Source organism: Aulonocara stuartgranti (assembly GCF_965226115.1).
Source record: "Aulonocara stuartgranti genome assembly, chromosome: 3".
NCBI classification, from domain to species: Eukaryota; Metazoa; Chordata; class Actinopteri; order Cichliformes; family Cichlidae; genus Aulonocara; species Aulonocara stuartgranti.
In genome coordinates, this window is record NC_138941.1 from 17,125,095 (window position 1) to 17,148,482 (window position 23,388).

Below are 23,388 nucleotides of genomic sequence, written 5' to 3' on the forward strand. Positions count from 1 at the left end.
TATTGGCAGCTCCAGTGACATCACTGGAAAGGAGACACCACTCCATGGTGACATCATCTCTACAGACTGTGGCTGTTACATATCCTCACCTGGTAATAATAAGACTGTCCTCAGCTGCACACAGCTCGAAGATGAACAAACTGAAGTAAATACAAATTAGAGTTACGATAGATTGAAATCTTGTAATCAGAGCTAATTCTTAGTGAAACTCTCACAACATCATATCATGATCCTGGGTTAGTGTCTCGGTCTCAGATCACAACATCAGCACAGGCTTGGCTTGGGTGAGGTATTGAGTGGTTCTTGTCCATGACAGCTGCAGGTACAGTGCCATCAGCCATGCTGCACCACATGTCTGCCCAGGAACATTAGTGTGGCTGAGTCTCATGTAAACATTGTGCTAAAGTGGTGGGAAAGTGGCTGCAATACTCTCAGTATGATATCCACAAACCTCTGAGTGTCACAGAGTGGGCCTGTGCTCAGCTCACTGTGCCCCATTGAATTCTACTTGCATAGTTTTACAAGTAAAATTAAATATACAAGTTGCTCAATGATAAGTTATTGTAGTAACAACTAAGTCCATGGTTATTATTTGTTAATAGTAGCTTAAAGCTTCTGCACCAATCATGGAGCAGCAGGTTTAGAGCATGTGGATCTACAAAAGTAAGTCCCAGTAAGATGGGCTGAGCCTTACATACTAGAAGAAACATGTCATTCCCAGCAGATGAAGCGCCCTTTAAAGCAGGATCTCACTTTAAACCTAAAGAACTTGCTATGAGCATGCAGTGCATTCATGGTTATTATTCATACGATTGTGGGTAGCTAATAAAGTGCAACTATCACATTACATTTTATTATTAAATTGTTGTTAACAATCCCTTCACTTCTGCTTATCTAATTCATGGTTGCAGGATGGCTGACAGCTTCCATTAGGCAGGAGGTAATGTCCATTCTGGCCACAGTGCAACCCACAATGTGTAACTGACACTATTATATTGCATTATGTCACATTGTTACATCTTTTTAATAAATGATGACAGTCAGCTGAATTTGCTGCCCCCTTGGTGGAGGACATCAGGATCAGCAGCTGCTGCTCCATCACAAACACCCCAGAAGAACAACACTGGATCAGATTATCTGGATGTGTTTGACAGGGACAGTGTTCATGTTCATGGACATCAGGACAAAAACAGACGATGGAAACCTGCCAGATTTGAGCTAAACTGCTCGTTTCCATGTGTAGTCCCTGGGAGGTCACATGACCAACAAAGACACACAAGCTGTGTCCCAAAACGTCGGCTGCATCCTCCGGAGGCCGCATTTGAAGGCTGATGACGTCACAGCCAGGCGACGAAGGCTGTCCTGATTCCTCGACTCCTTCAAATGCGTCCTTCATTCCCCCGAATTTGAAGGATGGGTCGAGTGTGTCCTTCGTGGCCCACCATATCCCAGAATTCATAGCCCAGCCAAATTTCAGCTGCCAACAATGGCGGCTGCTACTAAGTTTTAAAATTTAACGAGGGAGTACTACTTACTTACAATGAATTCCTTACACTATATAATTTTCCCGTCAGTGTTGGGGAATTCTCAATGGTGCTTGGTGCCATACCCTCAGGGACTTTAATGTTATATAAAAACACTGACAGCTCAATATCTGCCTCAGTCACTCTCCCTGATCCAGCTGAGTCAGCAGTGGGAAAAATCTGCTTTTCACAGGAACTTGGTAACAGCAATAAGAGAAGACGTAGTTTATTCCAAGAAGATATCATGTCTCTCCCATATATAGAATATCTTACTGGAACCGACATGTTCCAGATATCACCTGGAAGACAGTCTGGATGATCCCATAAATATCTAATTGTGAACAAGGTGAAGGAAATCTCATATCATCAGATCATCCAGAAACTGTGGCACATCTCTTTTGGTTCCTCTACACAGAGATTCTGGAAGAATTTAGCAGTTTTGTTATTGTCTATAGTTTAAGGGAGTTTTCTTTACGATGGGAAAATGTTTTATTCTTTTTCTTTAAGTTCCCCAGGAAGAATGATAAATGTTTTTTTATAAAAAAAATTGTTAATACTTTTAGCTATTTTATATCCATGAATGTAAGTTTATTAATAAAACACCATATTTCTGCCTTTTTATAAGGATATGAATTGTACATACAATCAATTTCAGACTCAACCAACAAAAAGCCTCTCAGAACAATATTTATATGTTGATTTTTTTCGCCTACTCATATCATAATTTTTTTACTCCTGGTTCTCTATGTTCATGTTCTGTTCTTTTGTAAACTTCATCTGTTTGTATGTTGTATACTCATTGTGTTTCAATAAAGTTCGATTTAAAAAAAGGTACGTTCTAAACGAAGCTTCAGACGTCACTGATCACGTGACTCTGGCCAAACGAATCAAGCCTCGACACGGTGCTTCTGAAGCAGCGCGTTGATCTTTCTGACACACGCACCGGAGCGTCAGCTTCAAGCGGACCATCACTACGTCTCACATCTAAAGGTGTCAAGGTAACTTTGAACTGAGTTCAGTCAATCTGGAGTTTTTCCAAGTTTTCTGTTGCTCTCTGTGAGAGAAGAGCGTTAAAGGCGGGGCTCTCCAGAGTCCAGCAAAACCGGAAACCACAGCTGGGTGTGTGTAAGTGTGCAAACCAATAGAATGCATCGTGGTGGGGGGGCATCACGGGCAAGAAAAAAATAAAATAATCGGTCGTACCCATGCTTCCCCGACGTCATGCCAGCGCATATTGGGAAATTCGTAGGCACCGATCGGTTTTCTATCAGCCATTTGCTGGGAGTAAGGGCGCCCTCCGTTTGCGAGGTGCGCCTGCTGCTGGCGGCACAGGGAGGAGAGGGCGGGGCGGCGGGGAGTCTCTGGCTGGCTGGAGCGGCATCTAATAACCAACTCGCAAAACAAAATAAAAACAACAAACAGATATTATGATACAGACTTATAATCTGCACCGATGTTTTTTCTAAATTCTATAAAGTGAGCGCGAGAGCCCTCGGTGCGCCTGCGCGCTGCTGAAGTCAAAATAAACTTTATTGTCATCTCCGCTACAGACAGTCCAGCATATAGAGAGACGAGACGACGAGGCTGCAGTTACAGCGGTGCAAGTAAACAAACAATAAATATAAGAAGAGTAAGAAAATAAATCTACACTTTAGGACTCGGGGTAAAGGATCAATAACAATTTAAATTTATAATTTACAGTTTGATGATTTAAAGTCTCACACAACCAGTCAAAAGGGGCGGGGCCGGCTGCTTCCAAGTAGAGCACATTTCATTTATAATGATGTAAATCCAAGCCCATCATGGATTCACGATCTGAATTCTGGGTTGTGTGAAATCCCAGAAATCAACCTTAGACAAAGTGAATCTGTGAACTAAGGTGTAGGTCTGTTAGGTTAATTGTGCTGATCCTCGGGTTGGGGGATTTGTGTTTGTACTGGAGCGCAAAATTCAAACCAATGGAAGATGGACAACAAAAGTTCAAAGCCATCAGGTGCTCAGGTTAGAAAAAAGAGAAAAGATGCAGGTAAGCAGACGTGTGATTGGATAATGGCAGCTCATCCTGAACCAATCAGACTAAACGCCAAACAATACATTATGTTACAGATTTTAATATTAATTAGTCATTGTTACTTGTTGATTTGTCCTTTTCTCATTGTGTGACGAATTATGACGACTGTTTGGTAGCTGTTATTGTCTCTCTCTCTCTCTTCATGTGTGTTTCTCTGGTGAAACAATAGTTTTGTGTTAATGTTAGGGCTGCACGATTTTGCATAAAATGAGAATCACGATTTTTTGGCTTAGAATTGAGATCATGATTCTCTCATAACAATAAATAAACATAAAAACAACAAACGTCTCACGTTTTGTTGTTGCAGCAAAATGTTGTAGTGCTTGAAATTCCGTCTCCACCGTTGCTCGACGCTGCGTGTACAGAGCAGGTAGTGCAACAATAGAAAAATAGTTGCGGGACGGCACTGTGTAGCGTTTGTCTAGGGTGTTGATCGTTTTCCTAAATCCCTCGTTTTGCACAGTGTTGATGGAGCCATATCTTTGGTCAGGTGATAAGTGATAGCCTCCGTAATGTCTTTGTGCCTGCGGGAGTTCGACGGGTATAGGGAAGCGCTGTATAAGGTTCCCGTTATTGATGTTTGGGTGGTTGACCGGGACGGATTTTCTCCTGTCACTTTCTCGTCATCCCTGACGTGCTCTCCGTTGTTGTTTCCCTGCTAATTTTAGCATCACACGGCACAGCTTCTGTATCACGTGGTATAAGGCTCCGCCCTTGTCATTTGTTGAGCAGGAAGAGTGAGCGCTTGTTTTTATGCAGAGTACGTCCCGGATCAAAATGTGAAGTTTTACAAATCACCACTCCTGTTATTCATGATGATTTCAATAACATCACATAATAACATGTAACATCCTGTAAGCACAGTCTGCCTGTGTCTTTTCTCTGCAAATGAACATTTTCAGCCAATATAGGTAATACATCAACATGGCTGCCGTGGCTAAGTTAGGAATATTTATAATGTCATTTCCAAAACTTGCATATGATCTGCAATTTGTAGCAGATCTGCTGACTGTCACAGAGCAGCTGGAGCAGTCTCAAATGCAGGTCAGTCCACTGCTGCCACCTGTGGCCAAGTGCCATAGCTACTGCTGGATGAACTCGTGACACATCTGCATTGAGTCTTGACAATCCACATTGCTGGCGTTGCATCTTTCAATGGCAGCAATGGCAGGTATCAGTGCTCAAACCTTTTGTGTTTGTTTCCAACAAGTTGCCCACCTCGGGAAACAAAAATGTGTTCTTTTACTTGTCAGATGAACATATGAGACACTTTGACTCTTCAGTGCAGTGTGGAGCCTAACAAAGATCTGTTTTGTGTCCCAGCTGATCAGCAGGAGGAGGAGAGTCTGACGGAGCAGCAGAGGAACATTTTCAGCTACTTGGACTCAGCTCAGCCACTACAGAGGAAACAATGAGCTCAACACAGAAGGTGACAGACAGAGCAGGACCATATGAGCAAAGATATTTATCACCATATACATCTGAACATTTGCCATAACGATGTAGCTGACGATAGAATTGACACCAGACAAAATACTTTACAGCTGCACAACTTTATTAAAAACCCATCAATGTATTTTCACTGAAACAAGCAGCTGTTGCTTATGTGCATTAAAGTTATATAAAAATGTAACAGTGCAAATGCAAATTCCTCACTGACAGTTTAACCAAAAGGCGTTTCCAGTGGAAACTGGCCGACACATCCTGAGCATAACCATGTATAATATCCACTAAACTTCAGAAGAGGTTATACAGTCGTGGCCAAAAGGTTTGAGAATTGCATAAATATTGGAACCTGGAGAAGTTGCTGCTTAAGTTTTTATAATAGCATTTTGCCTGCACTCCAGAATGTTATGAGGAGTGATCAGATGAACTGCATCGTCCTTCTTTGCCATGAAAACAAACTTAATCCCCAAAAAGCCTTACCACTGCATTTCATTGCTGTCATCAAAGGACCTGCTGAGACCATTTCAGTGATCGTCTTCTTAACTCAGGTGAGAATGTTGGCGAGCACGAGGCTGGAGATCATCATGGCTGTATCCCGATTCAGGTTCTGCAGCTTTAAAATCCTCAAGGGCCGCGTACTCAAAGACCGCTAAGGCCGAAGTGCTGACTTCTGCTAAATGGGTCAAACTGGGCAGAAAGTCTACAAACACATAACATCCTTATAGAATATGATGTAACACTATAGATGTAACACTATAACTCCTGGACGTACAACACCACAGCACTGGCCAAGAAATCACAGCAGCGTCTCTTCTTTCTCCGCAAACTAAGAAGAGCAGGAGCACCAGCCCCCATCATGTACACTTTCTACAGAGGCACCATCGAGAGCATCCTGTCGAGCTGCATCACTGTGTGGTTTGGAGCCTGCAATGCGTCCTGTCATAGAACCCTCCAACGCATAGTGAGAGCTGCAGAGAGGATCATTGGTGTCTCTCTCCCCTCCCTCCAGGACATTTACAGCACCCGTCTCACTAAAAAAGCCCTTTGCATAGCGGCTGATCCCACACACCCAATGCAAAGCTTCTTCAAGCTGCTGCCGTCGGGGAGGAGACTGCGGAGTCTCCAGGCCAGGACCAGCAGGCTGAAGGACAGCTTCATCTATCAGGCTGTCAGGAAGCTTAACTCCCTCCCGATTCTGCCCCCTCTCCCCTCTCTCCTCCACGGTCTCACTGAACTCTGTCACACACACACAAACACACACACTCTCTGACTCACTCACTGGCCTGCACCAGTTACCAGTCACTTTGTGGAGCATTGGACTGCCATTACCTCATAAGACTTTGTTGTTACACTTTCTCTTACCGTACACTACTAAATCTCCATTTGCACTATTTGCCTATTTGCACTACTCTGCCTGGTTTACACTCAATGTCACTTACCCATTATATTGTATATTATATAGCTTTCTTGTTATATGTAAAATTGTATTTATTTAAATTTTTACTTTTTAATTATTTTACTTGCATTTTTTAATCACTTTTATATTTAAATATATTTAAATGTTCATTTGCTATTTATCTAGGGATTGAAGAGTAACGCAATTTCTATTCTCCGCATGTCCTGTACATGTGGCAGAATCGACAAATAAAGTTGACTTTGACTTTGACTTTGACTAGATCAACTTAGCTCAGAATATATAAAGCATATAAACAATTACAGCAATGTGATGCAACAAACACAGCAGCTACTGATCCAAAATACTCAAAGCGTCATAGAACTGAAACCAACATTTATTTTTAGCTCCATTCTGCTGCTGATACATACTTTAGGTTTCTGAACATTAAACTTGTTGCTGCCTTTCATAGTGTGTAACTTGAAGGCCCTGAGTACTTTCTCCCACACTGGAAACACTGGGATGATCACATTATTTGAACATTACCTAATAAGACTGATTCAGGACAGACAGTTAGTTATTCTAAACTTTCCTAGCAGTCCTTCACAAACAGGGAACAGTCTGTCTATTCTCTCCATCTGTCAGCTGCTGTTGGCTCTTCCTCCTCCTCTTCCTCACACACTGCTGAGTTTGTCCTGGTGGATCATCAGGGGTGCAAAGCCTCACAGATGATGTGCAGCAGTGGGTCCCTCAGTCTGTCCTCACTCTGGACACTTGCAGTCGTCACACATGGAAATCAAATGTGTGATAAGCTGCAGGATTCAAACACAAGTGTAACTTATAAACACATGTTCATACTTTTATTCCACAATCAGAGAGAAAGAAACAGAGAGAGAGTGCAGGACAGACAGACAGGTGACAGTCTCAGGTGTATACACTGCTACACAACAGCACCAGAGAAGCAGGATTTAGTGTTTGTGTTATTACGAGTGTAAACAAGAAGAGTTCCAGATGGTGCAGTGGACACATGTGTGACTGCTGTGATTAAAGCATCTTTCTTTCAGCTTAACGAGTGAACCGTCAGCTCGTTCAAACACACGTTAAAGTCTGTTTGGCTCGACACCACCGAACAGAGGCAGCAATATAACACAGCTAACATTAACAGTGCAGTGAATCCTGCTTGTGCCGTGATATTCAGGACTGCAAACCGAGCAGCATCACTGACTTTCAGCTTGTTGTGTTTGTGGATATATGACTGACTTTAATTATCCACAAAATCATCACATTCTCTGTCAGATTAAGGTCGACTATTGAACGGCGTATATTTTAAAGGCTTTAAAACCAAGTTAACGCTGAAAGTACAAACATCACTAATGCCACATAACTCTGCCGACAAGGCATAGCTATGGCTATGAAATGCTCTTTGTGTATCGCTTCTTCATTATGAAAGATGTCATTAATGCACTAGTAATGTCTCATCTGGAGTATTGTTCAATCATTTGGTCAGCAGCTAATAAGACAGATCTTAACAGACTTCAGTTAGTCCAGAATAAGGCGTCCAGATTAGTGTGAAGATGTTCATACTATACTAATATTGATAAAATGCATAATAAACTTTCTTGGCTTCCTGTACAGGCTAAAATATTCTATGGCTTACTTGTAGTTCTAAAGAAAGCAATTCTGTTAAACACACCACATTTATTCTGCTCAGCTGCAGTATCCAGATGAAATACATCATCATATTACACAGTTTTCAACAAGCTGCAATTTAGTAAATGCTCGAGTTAAAAGTAACGTTTTGTAAAACTGTTACATTTAGAGCAACTTTTAAGTGGAATAAGTTGCCTTAAAAAATTAGAGAATTATTCAAAACTTCAATGAACACTTAAAAGCCGATTTACAGAGCTTTTAGTTGTTGTAAATATTGTAAGACATGATTTGTTTTTGAAATTTGTGTAATGTGCCTCAATGTTATTGATATTATTATTATTGATTGCTTATATTTTAACAATTGTGAAACCTCACTGTGGATGTAAGAGTGAAATTATGTGGATATCTTGAATTCACTTTATTGTGTAATATTTTATGTGAGTATTTGACGGACGACGAGCAACATCTGTTGTGGAAGCTAACGGGGTTCCTTTAGAATAAACAAACACAGGATTTATTATCACTGAATAATTATGTATAAATCTATACAAATTATAGAAATATGTAATAGGAAACAACAAAATAATCTAAATTATAAAATAGCGTGTGCGTGTGTGTGTGTGTGTGTGTGTGTGTGTGTGTGTTTAGTGTTTGAACAGTCATGAATTATCTCTAACAGCAGGTTGGATGTAATGTGTTAGAACTACCAGCAGGTGGGGATAAGAGACCTTTAAGGTGTTTGGTGCCACGCTCCACCTTCAGGTTTAAAACTAGTGTTAATGGAGTTTGAAGGTTGAGTTTGTTCCACGACTGCATTTCACTCACTGCCTCTGTTTGTATCTCTGTCACTGCAGGACCAACATGGAGCCAGAAGTCAGCGCTCTCAGGAGGCCGACAAACCTCACAGAAGAAAGGGAGAGAAAAAACACACCTGTGACGAGTGTGGGAAGGGTTTTACTGTGAGGGCTAAACTAAAACAGCATCAGGTCATCCACACTGGAGAGAGACCGTTCAGCTGTGACTTGTGTGGAAAGTCTTTTTCCTGGAAGGGTCACCTAAAAACACACCAACTCATCCACAGTGGAGTTAAAGCGTACAGCTGTGATCAGTGTGGCAGAGCTTTTACTCAAAGTAGCAACTTACAGAAGCATCTAGTTACCCACTCTGGAATTAAGCCATACAGCTGTGATCAGTGTGGCAGAGCTTTTACTCAAAGTAGCCACTTACAGAGTCATCTAGTTACCCACTCTGGAATTAAGCCATACAGCTGTGATCAGTGTGGCAGAGCTTTTACTCACAGTAGCAGCTTACAGAGTCATCTAGTTACCCACTCTGGAATTAAGCCATACAGCTGTGATCAGTGTGGGAAGGGTTTTACTGTGAGGGCTAAACTAAAACGGCATCAGGTCATCCACACTGGAGAGAGACCGTTCAGCTGTGATTTGTGTGGAAAGTCTTTTTCCTTGAAGGATTCCCTAAAACAACACCAACTCATCCACAGTGGAGTTAAAGCGTACAGCTGTGATCAGTGTGGCAGAGCTTTTAGTCACAGTAGCCACTTACAGAGGCATCTAGTTACCCACTCTGGAATTAAGCCATACAGCTGTGACGAGTGTGGGAAGGGTTTTACTGTGAGGGCTAAACTAAAACAGCATCAAGTCATCCACTCTGGAGAGAGACTGTTCAGCTGTGACTTGTGTGGAAAGTCTTTTTCCTTCAAGGGTTCCCTAAAAACACACCAACTCATCCACAGTGGAGTTAAAGCGTACAGCTGTGATCAGTGTGGCAGAGCTTTTACTCAAAGTAGCCACTTACAGAAGCATCTAGTTACCCACTCTGGAATTAAGCCATACAGCTGTGACGAGTGTGGGAAGGGTTTTACTGTGAGGGCTTCACTAAAACAGCATCAGGTCATCCACACTGGAGAGAGACCGTTCAGCTGTGACTTGTGTGGCAAGGGTTTTACTCTGAAAGCTTCACTAAAACAGCATCAGGTCATCCACACTGGAGAGAGACCGTTCAGCTGTGACTTGTGTGGGAAGGGTTTTACTCTGAAAGCTTCACTAAAACAGCATCAGGTCAGCCACACTGGAGAGAGACCGTTCAGCTGTGACTTGTGTGGAAAGTCTTTTTCCTTCAAGGTTTCCCTAAAACAACACCAACTCATCCACAGTGGAGTTAAAGCGTACAGCTGTGATCAGTGTGGCAGAGCTTTTACTCACAGTAGCAGCTTACAGAGGCATCTAGTTACCCACTCTGGAATTAAGCCATACAGCTGTGATCAGTGTGGCAGAGCTTTTACTCACAGTAACAGCTTACAGAGTCATCTAGTTACTCACTCTGGAATTAAGGCATACAGCTGTGACATCTGTGGAAAAACTTTCAGCCAGAGAGGGAGCCGAAATACACACCTACGCATTCACACCAGACATGATGTGTACTGCTGTGAACAGTGTGGCAAATACTTTACAACAGACGCACACTTACAACAACACATGTTTACCCACACTGAGGAGAGACCTTATCAATGTGACCTGTGTGAGAAGACTTTTAAATCTCCACGTTACCTGAGCCTACACCAAGAGATCCACACCAGAAAGAGACTCTACAAGTGCAGCTACTGTGAGGTATGTATTTATATTGTTATCTTGTCATTTTAGCCTGACTGTTTGGAACAACTCTGCTCATTAAACTGTGTTAGCATGTTAGCAATTCTACTGCATGGAAAAGCAGCTCTGAGTGATTGTTCAGATTTTCCTTTCAGTTATGATTTTAGTATTACTGTAGTATTATGGTGGTAGTATTGTAGTTATTGCAGCCCAGTAAACTGAGTGTGTTAACTGAAACAGTCAAATGTAGGTGGACGTCTGCAGAGATGCTCTTTATTTCAGGCGACGTTCAGGATACAAATGTTGAAGGACTGACTTACACTGTCTTTGTGTCTTTGTTTAGAAGCAGAGCGACACAGATGGATCCAGTTCTCAACCCTGTCATCACTGTGGTGGTGGGAAAGACTTTCATTGTGACCTCTGTGGAAAAACTTTCAGTTGGCAAAAGACCCTAAAAAGACATCAACGTAGACACACTGGAGACAAACGGAAATACTGCAAAGAATGTGGGAGAAGCTTCACCACACCAAGTGATTTAAAACAACATGAACTGATTCACAGTGGGGTTAAAAAGCACCTCTGTGATCAGTGTGGGTCATCCTTCACCACTGCAGGTCAGCTTAAATCACACAAACGAGTCCACACAGGAGAGAAACCACACAAGTGCAGACACTGTGAGAGAAGCTTCTCACAGTCAGGTCATCGTAACATTCATGAACGTGCACACATGGAAGGAAACTACAGCTGTGACCAGTGTGACAAGAGCTTCAGGAATCTCAGTTCATACTCTGCACACAAACGATCCCACGTTACTAATAAACTGTTTCACTGTTACCAATGTGCCCAAACATTCACCTCATTGTCTGCTCTGTGCAAACATCAGCGCGATCACTCAGGGCTGAAATCACTCCCATCACTGGATCACAGTGAATCTGAAGACACAGAAAGATCCTCTGGTTTCTGTGTCAGACTCAAAAAGCTTGAGATCAGGCTCCACAGAGTTCAGATAGAATCATTTAAACTTGTGTTGAACTGAACTGGTTGCTGGGCTGAACTTCTACATAATACAGATCTACATGGGATCTTCTTTTCTGTTTTTTACTGAGTCAGTTTTGTCCTTTTTTCTCTGTCCTGGTTTTGCTCGTCTGTAAATGATTGAAACTCAGTCAAATAGTTCATTGTTCTCCAGCAAAACGTTTTGGAAACTCATGTTTAACCTTTAAAACTCTGACATGTTTTAGCACACAAGGCTTAATCGGGGAGTTCACTCATGATTGGACCATGAGAACAAAGGTTTTTAGTTCTTTCAAAGAGAGTCTTGGAGATGTTTGATGTTTCTGTTTTTCTGAAACCACCTGAAAGAAAAACTATTTTTCTTGCTTTATGTAGTGTGGAAGTTTTTAATGTTTCTTCATCTGTGATGTTCTTGAATGTGTTCACGTGAAGATGGTACAAATAAACTGTCCTTTCAGCTTTAGCTCCTAATTTATTCATTATTTATGGATGTAGCACAGCAGCCGTCTCTTGATTAACACATGGAGGGCTCGGGATCTGATGGTGTCGTCTCCCTAATTTGCCCACTCAGTAAATCTCACTCATGGCCAAGAAATTGAAATAAACCTTGTTTCCCTGCTGGATAGTGATCCACTGTAACTCTGCTCCTCCTTCCTGTTTAGGATTTCTGTGGCTGAAGTAAAATTCCCTCCATCCATCACTTATCCCAGCTAACCCAAAGTGAAATAAAGTTTTGCTCGTCTTAAAAAAGCATTACAATAATGAGCATTACCAATGCAAACTGAATGATACAGAAGATGAAAGAAGAGACTTTGATCAGTTAATAAAGCTCATGATCTTGATTCATTGTGGCTGCTACACAGATACTTCTGGGTCACTTTTCTCAGTTAGGAACCTTCCTCACCAAACTGACTGTTGGACCACACCCCTGGTTTTATGAGAAATTATTTCAGCCATGATTTCTCTTCCTGTATTTCAGAGTAAAGACTGAAGTGACAAATGGAAGCATGTTTAAAAAACACAATGTGAGAGAGACGTTGAGGTACTTAGAAGTTACCCTGGGTTTTTCTGTCACCCTGCTAGATGTTACACACCTTGTTATTGGACTGATTTCTACTGCTGGGCCCTATTTCAAGAAGCCGGTTTAGAAAACCCAGAGTGAAAAACGATACTCAGGGTTGAGTAACCCCGAACTGTCCAACTCGGAATATTCGGTTTCAGAAAGGCTGATAACAATTAGTTCAATCAACGCGGAGTTGCTTTAACCCCAAGTTAAGCGCGCGCACGAGGATACATAAAGCCCTGATTAGTGGAGCACAGATTAAGCAAGTCACCATGGAGACGGAGGGAAAGAAGGCGCGGTCAATGTATTTTACAGCGCTTGAGGCCGAAATTCTGATGGCAGCATATGCCGATAACATGCAAATTCCGCGGAAAAAAGTAACACAGCCACAGCTGCAAAAGAAAGGGAGCATGCATGGCAAAACATAGCCGACAGAGTCAATGCGTGAGTGTTAATTTAAACATTGATCTAGGGATTTCCACCCATTTAACACGTTATTTTATTATATTTTATTTTATTTTTTATTTTATACATTTTATTTTGTGATGTGATGTGAGAGCAGGTGCAACCCAACAGGCCCCAAACGTTCCTAGCAGCAAGTAAAAATGAAATATAAAAATATAGTCCAAACAGGTAAGGTGTAATTGTATTACGAGCCATAGTGCTTGGTCTGTTTGTCCTATGTAAATCAATTGCAGTTAGAGGCTACATTAATTTTCTTTCTGTGAGCACTTATTGCAATTATCTGAGCACATTACAAGTACATATTTGCTTAATCTGTATGCTCAAATGTACCCATTATAGCCACTAGAAAAAAAGCAGAGGCCCGAAAAACAGGTGGGGGTCCTCCACCACCACCACTCACAGAGGCTGAGTAGTTGGCTTCCACATTTGTGATAATGTTGGCATCACATATGATCTTCACAGTGCAGAGAACACAAATTAGCATCCATTACTATAATGAAATAATTTGTTAGTTTGAAATGCTACAGGGAACTATGTACCTGTACATTAATGCTGTGGAAAGACTTCCTGTTCACATAGTCTCCTTCATTTACTGAAGGAGCAATGATTGGAATGTGAGTGCCATCTATACAGCCAATCACGCCTGGGAACCCTGGAAATGAATGTAAAATTTAAGTAGTAGTTCAAGTATCACCACATCATGAATTGAGTTTTGTTCATCCTGATACCTGCAATTTTGTGGAATCTCTCTTTGATAAATCTTGTGGGTCTATGACCGGGGAACACCACAAACGAGTGCAGGAGACGTTTCAGTGCAACTGTAACATTCCTGACTGCCCGACAGACGGTAGCCTTGGAAACGTGCTCAGCGTCATCAATATTATACAGAAAGCTCCCGTTTGCAAAAAAATGCAATACAAATAATATGTACAGAACTGAGAGAATGTCCACAATGTGTCACATGAGCAATATTAGGCCTGAGGATGTTATTCAAATAAATTATAGATTGTGCTGAAAAACGGTAACGTTCACACAGAAAATCATCAGGAAATGGTAAAATGTCCAAACGCGCTCTAATCACTCTCTCCCGGCAGAGAGCTCTGCGGAGAATTTGGGCTTCAACATCTACTGGCTCTTCAAGGAAGGGGCACGCCATGTCTGACACTTCCTACAGTCAGGTTTCCGACAAAGAGGCGGAGAAAGTCAGGGTTAGTTGGAGTAAACCTGCTGGGGAGCAGGTTAGCTTCACGGAGTGTCATAGTAACTCAGTCAGAATTAATCTAAACTCGCTTTGTGAAACCGAAAACCCAGAGTTTTCGTTAACTCAGGGTATACTTACTCAGAGTTTGCACTAAACCGGCTTCTTGAAATAGGGCCCTGCAGTCTATCTGGGTCAGATATAAACCAAGTTTAGGTGGAGTTTATTTTCCTTGTGCTGACTTTTTACAGTCAGTTACAATAACTCGTGCTGCTACTAGCTAGCATGACGGAGTTTCTATACAGCTGGGTGGTGCTGTGATGTTACTGATAGTGAACTTTATTTTAGTAGAGTTTCCAACCGTCCCGTAAAAAACTGAATTGTTCTGTATTCAGAGAAAATATTACGCATTTCGTGTTGAGCTGAGAAGGAACACAGTTTGTCCCGGTGTTCTGTCAAAACATCCTACCGTAGCGTAAATTTATGGTCTTGTCTATCAATCCGTGCTACCTTATCAGAATATGCTACCTTACGTGGTTAATGGCTCCGTTGTATAGGTAGCGTGTTCAGATGGCCCAATGACACTATTAAAACATGCTTCCTGCTTGGATTTATATAGGTAGCATGTTCAGATGGCCCAATCACTTCAAAACTTTGAGTTATTTCGCTAGGACGTTAATAACATGCTTCCTGCTTGGATTTATTTAGGTAACATGTTCAGATGGCCAAATCACACTATTAAAACATGCTTCCTGCACACAATCATCTAATGTTGACAAAGAATACAAACACACATGGAGGGGAAAAGACAGCTGTTTTTATTTGAAGTTGTTCTGTGTTTTCCTTACATTTTTTGCATTTATATTCTTCGTTGCTCTCTTTATATTTTTCACATTCAAAATGTGCCCATCTTTGGCAAGATTCACACTGCACCTGGAAAGGAAAAATAAAACACTCATATTCTGTTTGGTGAATACTATTAGTCAACATTTTTATCATGATTGGCAAGTAATGATACTAAGACTTATGTGTTTCTTTTCTTTTGTTTTGCTTTACCATTTCAATCATGCTGCGGTCAGCATTAGCATCTAACATGGAGCAAACAATAAGATAAGATAAGATAACCTTTATTAGTCCCACACGTGGGAAATTTGTTTTGTCACAGCAGGAAGTGGACAGTGCAAAAGTTATGAAGCAAAAATTAGAATACGATAAGAATAAATACAGTACACAGCTGTACAGAATAGAATAAAAATAATATACTATATACAGTAGAATAAAATAGAATAAAAATATACAATAAGATAAAAATAGAATACAAATGCTATATACAACTGAGTAAAAATACAACGATGCCAGAAAAGATTATTGCACTTAGTATTATTGCACATGTGTGGATTGTGTGTTTGTTCAGTTAAAGTCTTTGTTGTGGAGGCTGACAGCAGTGGGGAGGAAAGACCTGCGAAATCTCTCCGTCCCACACCGTGGGTGCCGCAGTCTCCCACTGAAGGAGCTGCTCAGTGCTGTCACAGTCTGCTGCATGGGGTGGGAGATGTTGTCCAACAGGGATGACAGCTTAGCCACCATTCTCCTGTCACTCACCACCTCCACTGGGTCCAGAGGGCATCCTAGAACAGAGCTGGCCCTTCGGATCACCCTGTTCAGTCTCTTCCTGTCCCCAGCAGAGATGCTGCCGCCCCAGCAGACCACACCATAAAAGATAGCAGAAGCCACCACAGAGTCATAGAAGGTCTTCAGGAGTGGGCCCTCCACTCCAAACGACCTGAGTCTCCGCAGCAAGTACAGCCTGCTCTGCCCTTTCCTGTAGAGGGCGTCTGAGTTATGATTCCAGTTAAGTCTATTGTTCAGATGAACACCAAGGTACCTGTAGCTGTCCACAGCCTCAATGTCCATACCCTGGATGTTCAGTGGTTGCAGTGGAGAATGCTTGTGCCTGCGGAAGTCTACCACCAGTTCCTTGGTTTTACTGGCGTTGATCTGGAGGTAGTTCAGCTGGCACCAGTCCACAAAGTCTTGGGTCAGACCTCTGTACTCCTTGTCTTCCCCATCAGTGATGAGGCCGACTATTGCAGAGTCATCAGAGAACTTCTGCAGGAAGCACTGGGTGGAGTTGTGGGAGAAGTCTGCAGTGTAGATGGTGAAGAGGAACGGAGCCAGAACCGTTCCCTGTGGGGCCCCCGTACTGCAGACGACCCTGTCCGACACACAGCCCTGAGTCCTCACATACTGTGGTCGGTCGGTGAGGTAGTCCAAAATCCAGGTAGTGAGGTGATGGTCCACTCCAGAGTTCTCCAGCTTGTCCTTCAGAACCGAGGGAAGAATGGTGTTGAAGGCACTGGAGAAATCAAAGAACATCATTCTCACAGTGCTTCCAGCGGTCTCCAGGTGAGCGAGGGAACGATGTAGGAGGTGAATAACGGCATCATCCGCTCCAATGCCAGGCTGGTAGGCAAACTGAAGTGGGTCCAGTGATGAGCTTGTTAGGCGCCGAAGCTGAGCCAGGACCAACCGCTCCAGGGTCTTCATCAGGTGGGATGTCAGAGCCACCGGCCTATAGCTGTTGAGGTCCTTGGGGCGTGAAGTCTTTGGCACTGGAACAACACAGGAGGTTTTTCAGAGCTGTGGGACTCTTCCCAACCTCAGGCTCAGGTTGAAGAGGTGCTCCATCACCCCACACAGTTGGTCCGCGCAGGACCTGACGACCCTCGAGCTGATGCCATCTGGACCCGCTGCCTTCTTGCCATTAATCCTCCTCAGTTCCCTCCTAACCTGGGTGGTTGAGAGAGACAGGCTGGAGCCTTGTGTTGAGTGTGTATTGGATGCTGTTGTTGGGGGTGGGGGGGAGTGAGCAGGGTGAATAGAAGAGGTGTGAAGTGTCTGAGGTGTCAGAGGTGGAACAGCAGCAGTGGGGGTGGGTGAGTCTGCAGCCGATGTTGCAGACTGCCTCATGGCTGAATCAAATCTGTTGAAGAAATGATTCAGTTCATTTGCCCATCTCACATCCCTCCCAGGCAGAGAGTTCTGCTGTTTGTGGCCCGAGATGGTTCTGCGGCCTCTCCAGACTTCACCAACGTTGTTTTGCTGAAGCTGTTTCTCCATCTTCTGCCTGTAGCTGTCCTTCCCATTCCTTATCAGTCCCCTCAACTCTCTCTGCACCCTTTTCAACTCCTCTTTGTCTTTGGATTTGAAGGCCCTCCTCTTCTGCTTGAGGACAGCTTTAATTTCTGGGGTAATCCAAGGTTTGTTGTTGGAGAAACACCGTACAGTCCTGGTAGGTACGGTGTTATCCACACAGAAATTAATATAGTCAGTAATGCATGTAGTAAGGCCGTCGATGTCCTCTCCGTGGTCGTCACAGATCACCTCCCACACAGTCGACTCAAAACAGTCCTTAAGAGCCTCCTCGCTCTCCTCTGACCATCTCTGCACTGTGCGGGTGGCTGGTGGCTCCCTGCGCACTAAGGGCTCATACACAGGGACAAGGTGCAATGCAGTTATCCTCAGCGTTCCCTGAAACACATTCATAGTTAGGTTTTAATCAAACATTATTTATTGAATAATTAAAAAGTAATTGTACATGTTTCCCAAATATACTTCATGGAAAATTAGTCTCCTGAATTTTTTATATAGGGAGATAGGCCTCCATACCTTGGAGGGCCTGAGATGTCCCCAGAGAGGTGGCGTCTGATACCCAACCTGACATATAGACACAGACATACAGGCACACACAGACACAAACATCCATTCCCACCCTCATGCTCTCATATGCACTTCACACTCAACCGACGTGGAGACAGACATAAAGCTGAAATACTGATTCAACGTTCTCCAAAAGTTGATTCTGTTCATCTGTTCGTAGCGTTTTGTGGGAGAAACGTTTCGTCTTTCATCCAGGTGACTCCTTCAGTCTCACCTGACTGCAGGTTTCAATCTTATAAACAGGACATTTACATAATGACTGAAACCAGCCCACTGAAGGAACAATGGGCTGGGAGGTCAGTTCCTTAATCTTAATTATGCAAATTCTCATGACCATTGATCAACAACCACTGATCAATGGTCATGAGTACCATTCACAGCGAGCTGGGGAATGGCTGCAATCACAGCATTGTAAGATGGTGACAGATGTACCCTTAGGCCCCCTCCTCGTTTCAGAGATGGTCTTTCCCTTTTCACTAAATGGCCTACTTGACTCCACCCTCAAACCAGCGTTCCTCCAGGATGTTACATCCTCATCATTGAAAAAGTGTCCACTGGCCTGTAGGTGTAAATAGACTGCAGAGTCCTGGCCTGACGAGGTGGCTCTTCTGTGTTGTAGCCAGAGGTTGTTTGGTTTCCCCGATGTATAAATCCTGGCAATCCTCCTGCACTTAACAGCGTACACTATGTTACTCTGTTTGTGTCGGGGGACCCGATCCTTGGGGTAGACCAGTTTTTGGTGCAGCGTGTTTTTGGGTTTAAAAGCCACAGAGACCCGGTGTTTAGAAAAAATGCATCTCAACTGCTCCGATACTCCTGACACGTACGGGATCACTACAGGTTTTCTCTTAGGCAGCGGTTGTCCTTCTCACCTGGATCGGCTGGAGCTTTCTTTAGGCGCCTTTCCAGCTTTGACAAAAGTCCAGCTGGGACACACTTATGCTACGTCCAGATGAACAGAATCCACTTTTGGAGATTTACTCTCCTGGATGATTGAGAATGCATCAAGACGTTCCTCCTAAAGTGTTATTCAGTGTTGTGACAGTCAGCTGCTTCAGCTGCTGCTGGGATGGGCTGTGGCAAAGAGAACAGAGAAAATCCAAATCAGAGTTTTTCTCTGAATTAAAAGCAAGGAAACAACAATATATTCTACATGGTGAAACTGATGGTTTATGGTGTTTGGCTCTGTTTTTCTGTATTCATGCAGATAAAGTGTAAACTCAGATGAATTATACCATCAAATGTTAAAGGAAAATATCAGGATGAGTGTCTGTGAGCTGAGAAGGACGTGAAGCGAGCAGTTTATCCCAGAGCTGAAGCTGCTCTGTGTGCAGAGATGAGCTCAGATTCCTGCTGTGATTGATCAACAGTCACAGAAATGTAGACTTGTAGTTATTACTGCAGTATGGTCACAGCAGATACTGATAAACATGTATTATGAGGATGGATGATCATGTTTCTCACTCTCTCCTTTAAATCTCAGTTTTTTTCTTCTTCACAGTTTATCTGTTAATTTATTAATGAATAACACTGAAAGAGTTTCTGTTATATTTCCCCTTGAACATCAGCTTATTAGGGCGGCATTAGGAAATAGCCCCCCTCCAAAGAATGAATAAATGAATGATGATAATAATGAAATGATTCAAAAGCAGAGCTCAGAGTGGTAGAATGGTCAAACATGGATCCACGGGTGGTTCAACTGCATTTGGTGACGTGACTAAAGCAAATCTTTCAAATAATCCCACCATCAACGGGATGTTGTCTCCTTTACTACGGTTACTTTACTTGGTCACCGTGTGAGTTTCTTTGAAATGAACCAAATTATTTTATTTGTTGATTGTTGCATATTTAACCTCTACAGTCAGGAAAGGAGGAGATGAGGCCTCAACAATGTTGGGTTGTAGCTGTGGTTCAGGTTAGAGTGAGTGTCCATGGAATAAATGTAAGTCAGTGAACTGGAAACATGACTGTGTTCAAACTTTGTTTTCCTTTTTATAATGAGTCTAATCAAAGGTGGACAGAAGTATCTCCACTTTGACTTTTCTGTGTCACCATCAGAGCTTCTGCACAGTGTGGAGAAAGATCCAGAAGCAGAGCTGGACTGCAGACAGTCAGTCAGAGCAGCTGTGTACAAAGTAAGACTGAACATCTGTCTGCTGATGGACTCATTTCTGAAAACTGGACTTCTTGTGTTGTTCAGACATTGAAGAGTTTTCTTTCTCTTTAGTCTCATTGTTTTTCTTTCTTTCAGCAGATGTTGGTCTGCAGGAGGTTTTAGATGAACATAAGATCAGCCTGAGGAGGAGATGTGAACGTGTGACTGAAGGAAGTGAGGAAACAGGAAGTAGAACCCTCCTCAACACCATCTACACTGACCTCTACATCACAGAGGGACAGAGTGAAGAGGTTCATACCCAACATGAGGTGAGGCAGCTGGAGACAGCTTCCAAGATGGACGCCCTCCATGACGCTCCAATCAGGTGCCAGGACATCTTTAAAGCCTTACCTGACCAACAGAGACCCATCAGAGTGGTTCTGACCAATGGCGTGGCTGGTGTTGGAAAAACCTTCTCAGTGCAGAAGTTCACTCTGGACTGGGCAGAGGGCTTGGAGAACCAACATGTCAGTGTGGTGGTTCTGCTTTCATTCAGGGAGCTGAACCTGATCAGAGATGAGCAGTACAGTCTTCTGGAGCTGCTCCATGTTTTCCATCCAACATTACAGAAGGTTACAGCAGAGAAGCTGGCTGTCTCTCAGCTTTTGTTCATCTTTGACGGCCTGGATGAAAGCAGACTTTCATTGGATTTCACCAACAGGAAGCTGCTGTCTGATGTCACACAGAAGTCATCAGTCAGCCAGCTGCTGACAAACCTCATCCAGGGAAATCTGCTTCTCTCGGCTCTTGTCTGGATAACTTCCCGACCCGCAGCAGCCAATCAGATCCCTCCTACATGTGTTGACAGGCTAACAGAAGTACGAGGCTTCACTGACGCCCAGAAGGAGGATTACTTCAGGAGGAGATTCAGTGATGAAGAGCTGTCCAGCAGAATCATCTCCCACATGAAGACATCCAGGAGCCTCCACATCATGTGTAGTATCCCAGTCTTCTGCTGGATCACTGCTGCAGTTCTGGAGCACATGTTGACTACAGAGCAGAGAGGAGAGCTGCCCAAGACCCTGACTGACATGTACTCACACTTCCTGCTGCTTCAGACAAACAGGAAGAAGAACAAGTACCATGAGGGACGTGAGACGAGTCCACAGGAGCTGACGGAGGCTGACAGGGAAGTTCTTCTGAAGCTGGGGAGGCTGGCGTTTGAACATCTGGAGAAAGGAAACATCATGTTCTACCAAGAAGACCTGGAGCAGTGTGGTCTGGATGTGACAGAGGCCTCGGTGTACTCAGGAGTTTGTACAGAGATCTTCAAAAGAGAGTGTGTGATCTTCCAGAAACCAGTCTACTGCTTTGTTCATCTGAGCATTCAGGAGTTTCTGGCTGCTGTCTACATGTTCCACTGTCACACCAGCAGGAAGACAGAGGTGCTGAAGATGTTTCTAAAATCAGAATCTTTAATCAAGATGATTTTCAGTCTTTTTGATAACAAAGATCTCCAATCACTTGATGTATTTCTGAGGAGAGTCATGGAGAAATCCCTCCAGAGTAAAAATGGCCACCTGGACCTGTTTGTTCGCTTCCTTCATGGCCTCTGTCTGGAGTCCAACCAGAGACTCTTAGTAGGTCTGCTGGGTCAGACAGAGATCAGTCCAGGAACCATCCAGAGAGTCATTAACAACCTGAAGGAGATGAACAGTGATAAAATCTCTCCTGACAGAAGCATCAACATCTTCCACTGTCTGATGGAGATGAACCACCTCTCATTATTTCAGGAGATCCAAGAGTTCCTGAAGTCAGAGAACAGATCAGAGAAGGAACTCTCTGAGATCCAGTGCTCAGCTCTGGCCTTCATGCTGCAGATGTCAGAGGAGGTTCTGGATGAGTTGGACCTGCTGAAGTACAAAACATCAGAGCGGGGACGACAGAGACTGATTCCAGCTGTGAGGAACTGCAGAAAGGCTGGGTGAGTCCAGATGTGATCACTAACATCATTGATCAGTGTAGGTTAGTAGTTTAATGTTGAAAATAAAATCAGATTGTAACCACAAAGTGTTTGTGTCCGTACGCTGCAACCTTCCACACCATTCCTTTATTGTACAGACTCAGCAGCAGCTCCATGGATCCCAAATCCAAGAGTGGAGAACAGATTTGAAGTGTGTCACATCCATGCAGTCACAGCTGTTTCCACCATGTTTCCACTGATATTGATCCTGTTCAATGACACGTTTCATATCAGTGAATATGTTCTTTAGGACGTCCACTGACATGTTTAAGTGTCCTGCTGGAAATCACTCAAATCATCCATGAAATCCATGAAAAATCCTTTTAGTGTTTCTAACTTCTCCCTCTGTCCTCTCTCTCTCTCCATCCTCCTCACTGCTTCTTTCACTGATAATCACACAAACATCGTATTCAGCTACAAAATAACACAATAATATCATCTAATCATCATTATTATAAGAGCAGGATCCATATTTGATATCAGAGTAACACACTGCTTGGTTATGTGCAGTCATCATCAGTGACTGTGGGTCAAACAGAAGCTCTCTGATTGGTTGCTGACCTTGGTCACCTGTCCACTCTCACCTGTTTGTGTTTGCTCTCTCTTTGCTGTCTCCATCCTCTCTCTCCTTTCTCTCCCTCTCTGTCTTTGTACGTCACTCAGGTCCAATGGAAACAGTGACATTTACAAACCAATCAAAGACAAACTGATCCATGTCAGGTTATAACAATATTCAAAGTGAATACAGGCTGCTGCTGGACACAGACAGGTAACATCATTTTGACCTGCTGTCACCTGGATCTGGACTCATAAACACTGAAGCCCTGAACAGGAATACAAATCATTTTCTGCCAACTAGCGACACAGCAGCAGATAATGGCTCAGAAAGCTCAAATGAGCCAATCATTTCTGTGTTTAGTTCCCCTGAAATCAGATCTGATATCAGCAGCTCTGAGTTCATTCATCATTATTGTCCAGTGATGAGATTTCTGCTCCGTTTGGTAACAGTCAGCAGGTTTTTCCTGCGTGTGGACGTGAACAGTCGTACCTGACAGCAGGTAGCAAACAGAGATTATCTTTCCAGCTGGAACTCTTCACTGAGCTGAACTCATTCAAAA

At 43.1% G+C, this 23,388-nt stretch overlaps 2 protein-coding genes across 2 annotated transcripts in view; both read left to right on the forward strand.

Annotated features, from left to right (window-relative positions):
• Positions 1 to 23,388, forward strand: part of LOC309702568 (uncharacterized protein) — a 1,257,380-nt gene that overhangs the window by 862,019 nt on the left and 371,973 nt on the right. The gene's annotated exons all lie outside the window — the stretch shown is intronic.
• Positions 1 to 23,388, forward strand: part of LOC309702584 (protein NLRC3-like) — a 97,540-nt gene that overhangs the window by 72,748 nt on the left and 1,404 nt on the right. Inside the window, exons 4-5 of the mRNA XM_082527198.1 lie at positions 20,211 to 20,287; positions 20,404 to 22,231. Coding sequence (XP_082383324.1) covers positions 20,211 to 20,287; positions 20,404 to 22,231 — 1,905 coding nt within the window. The remainder of the gene's footprint in view (positions 1 to 20,210; positions 20,288 to 20,403; positions 22,232 to 23,388) is intronic.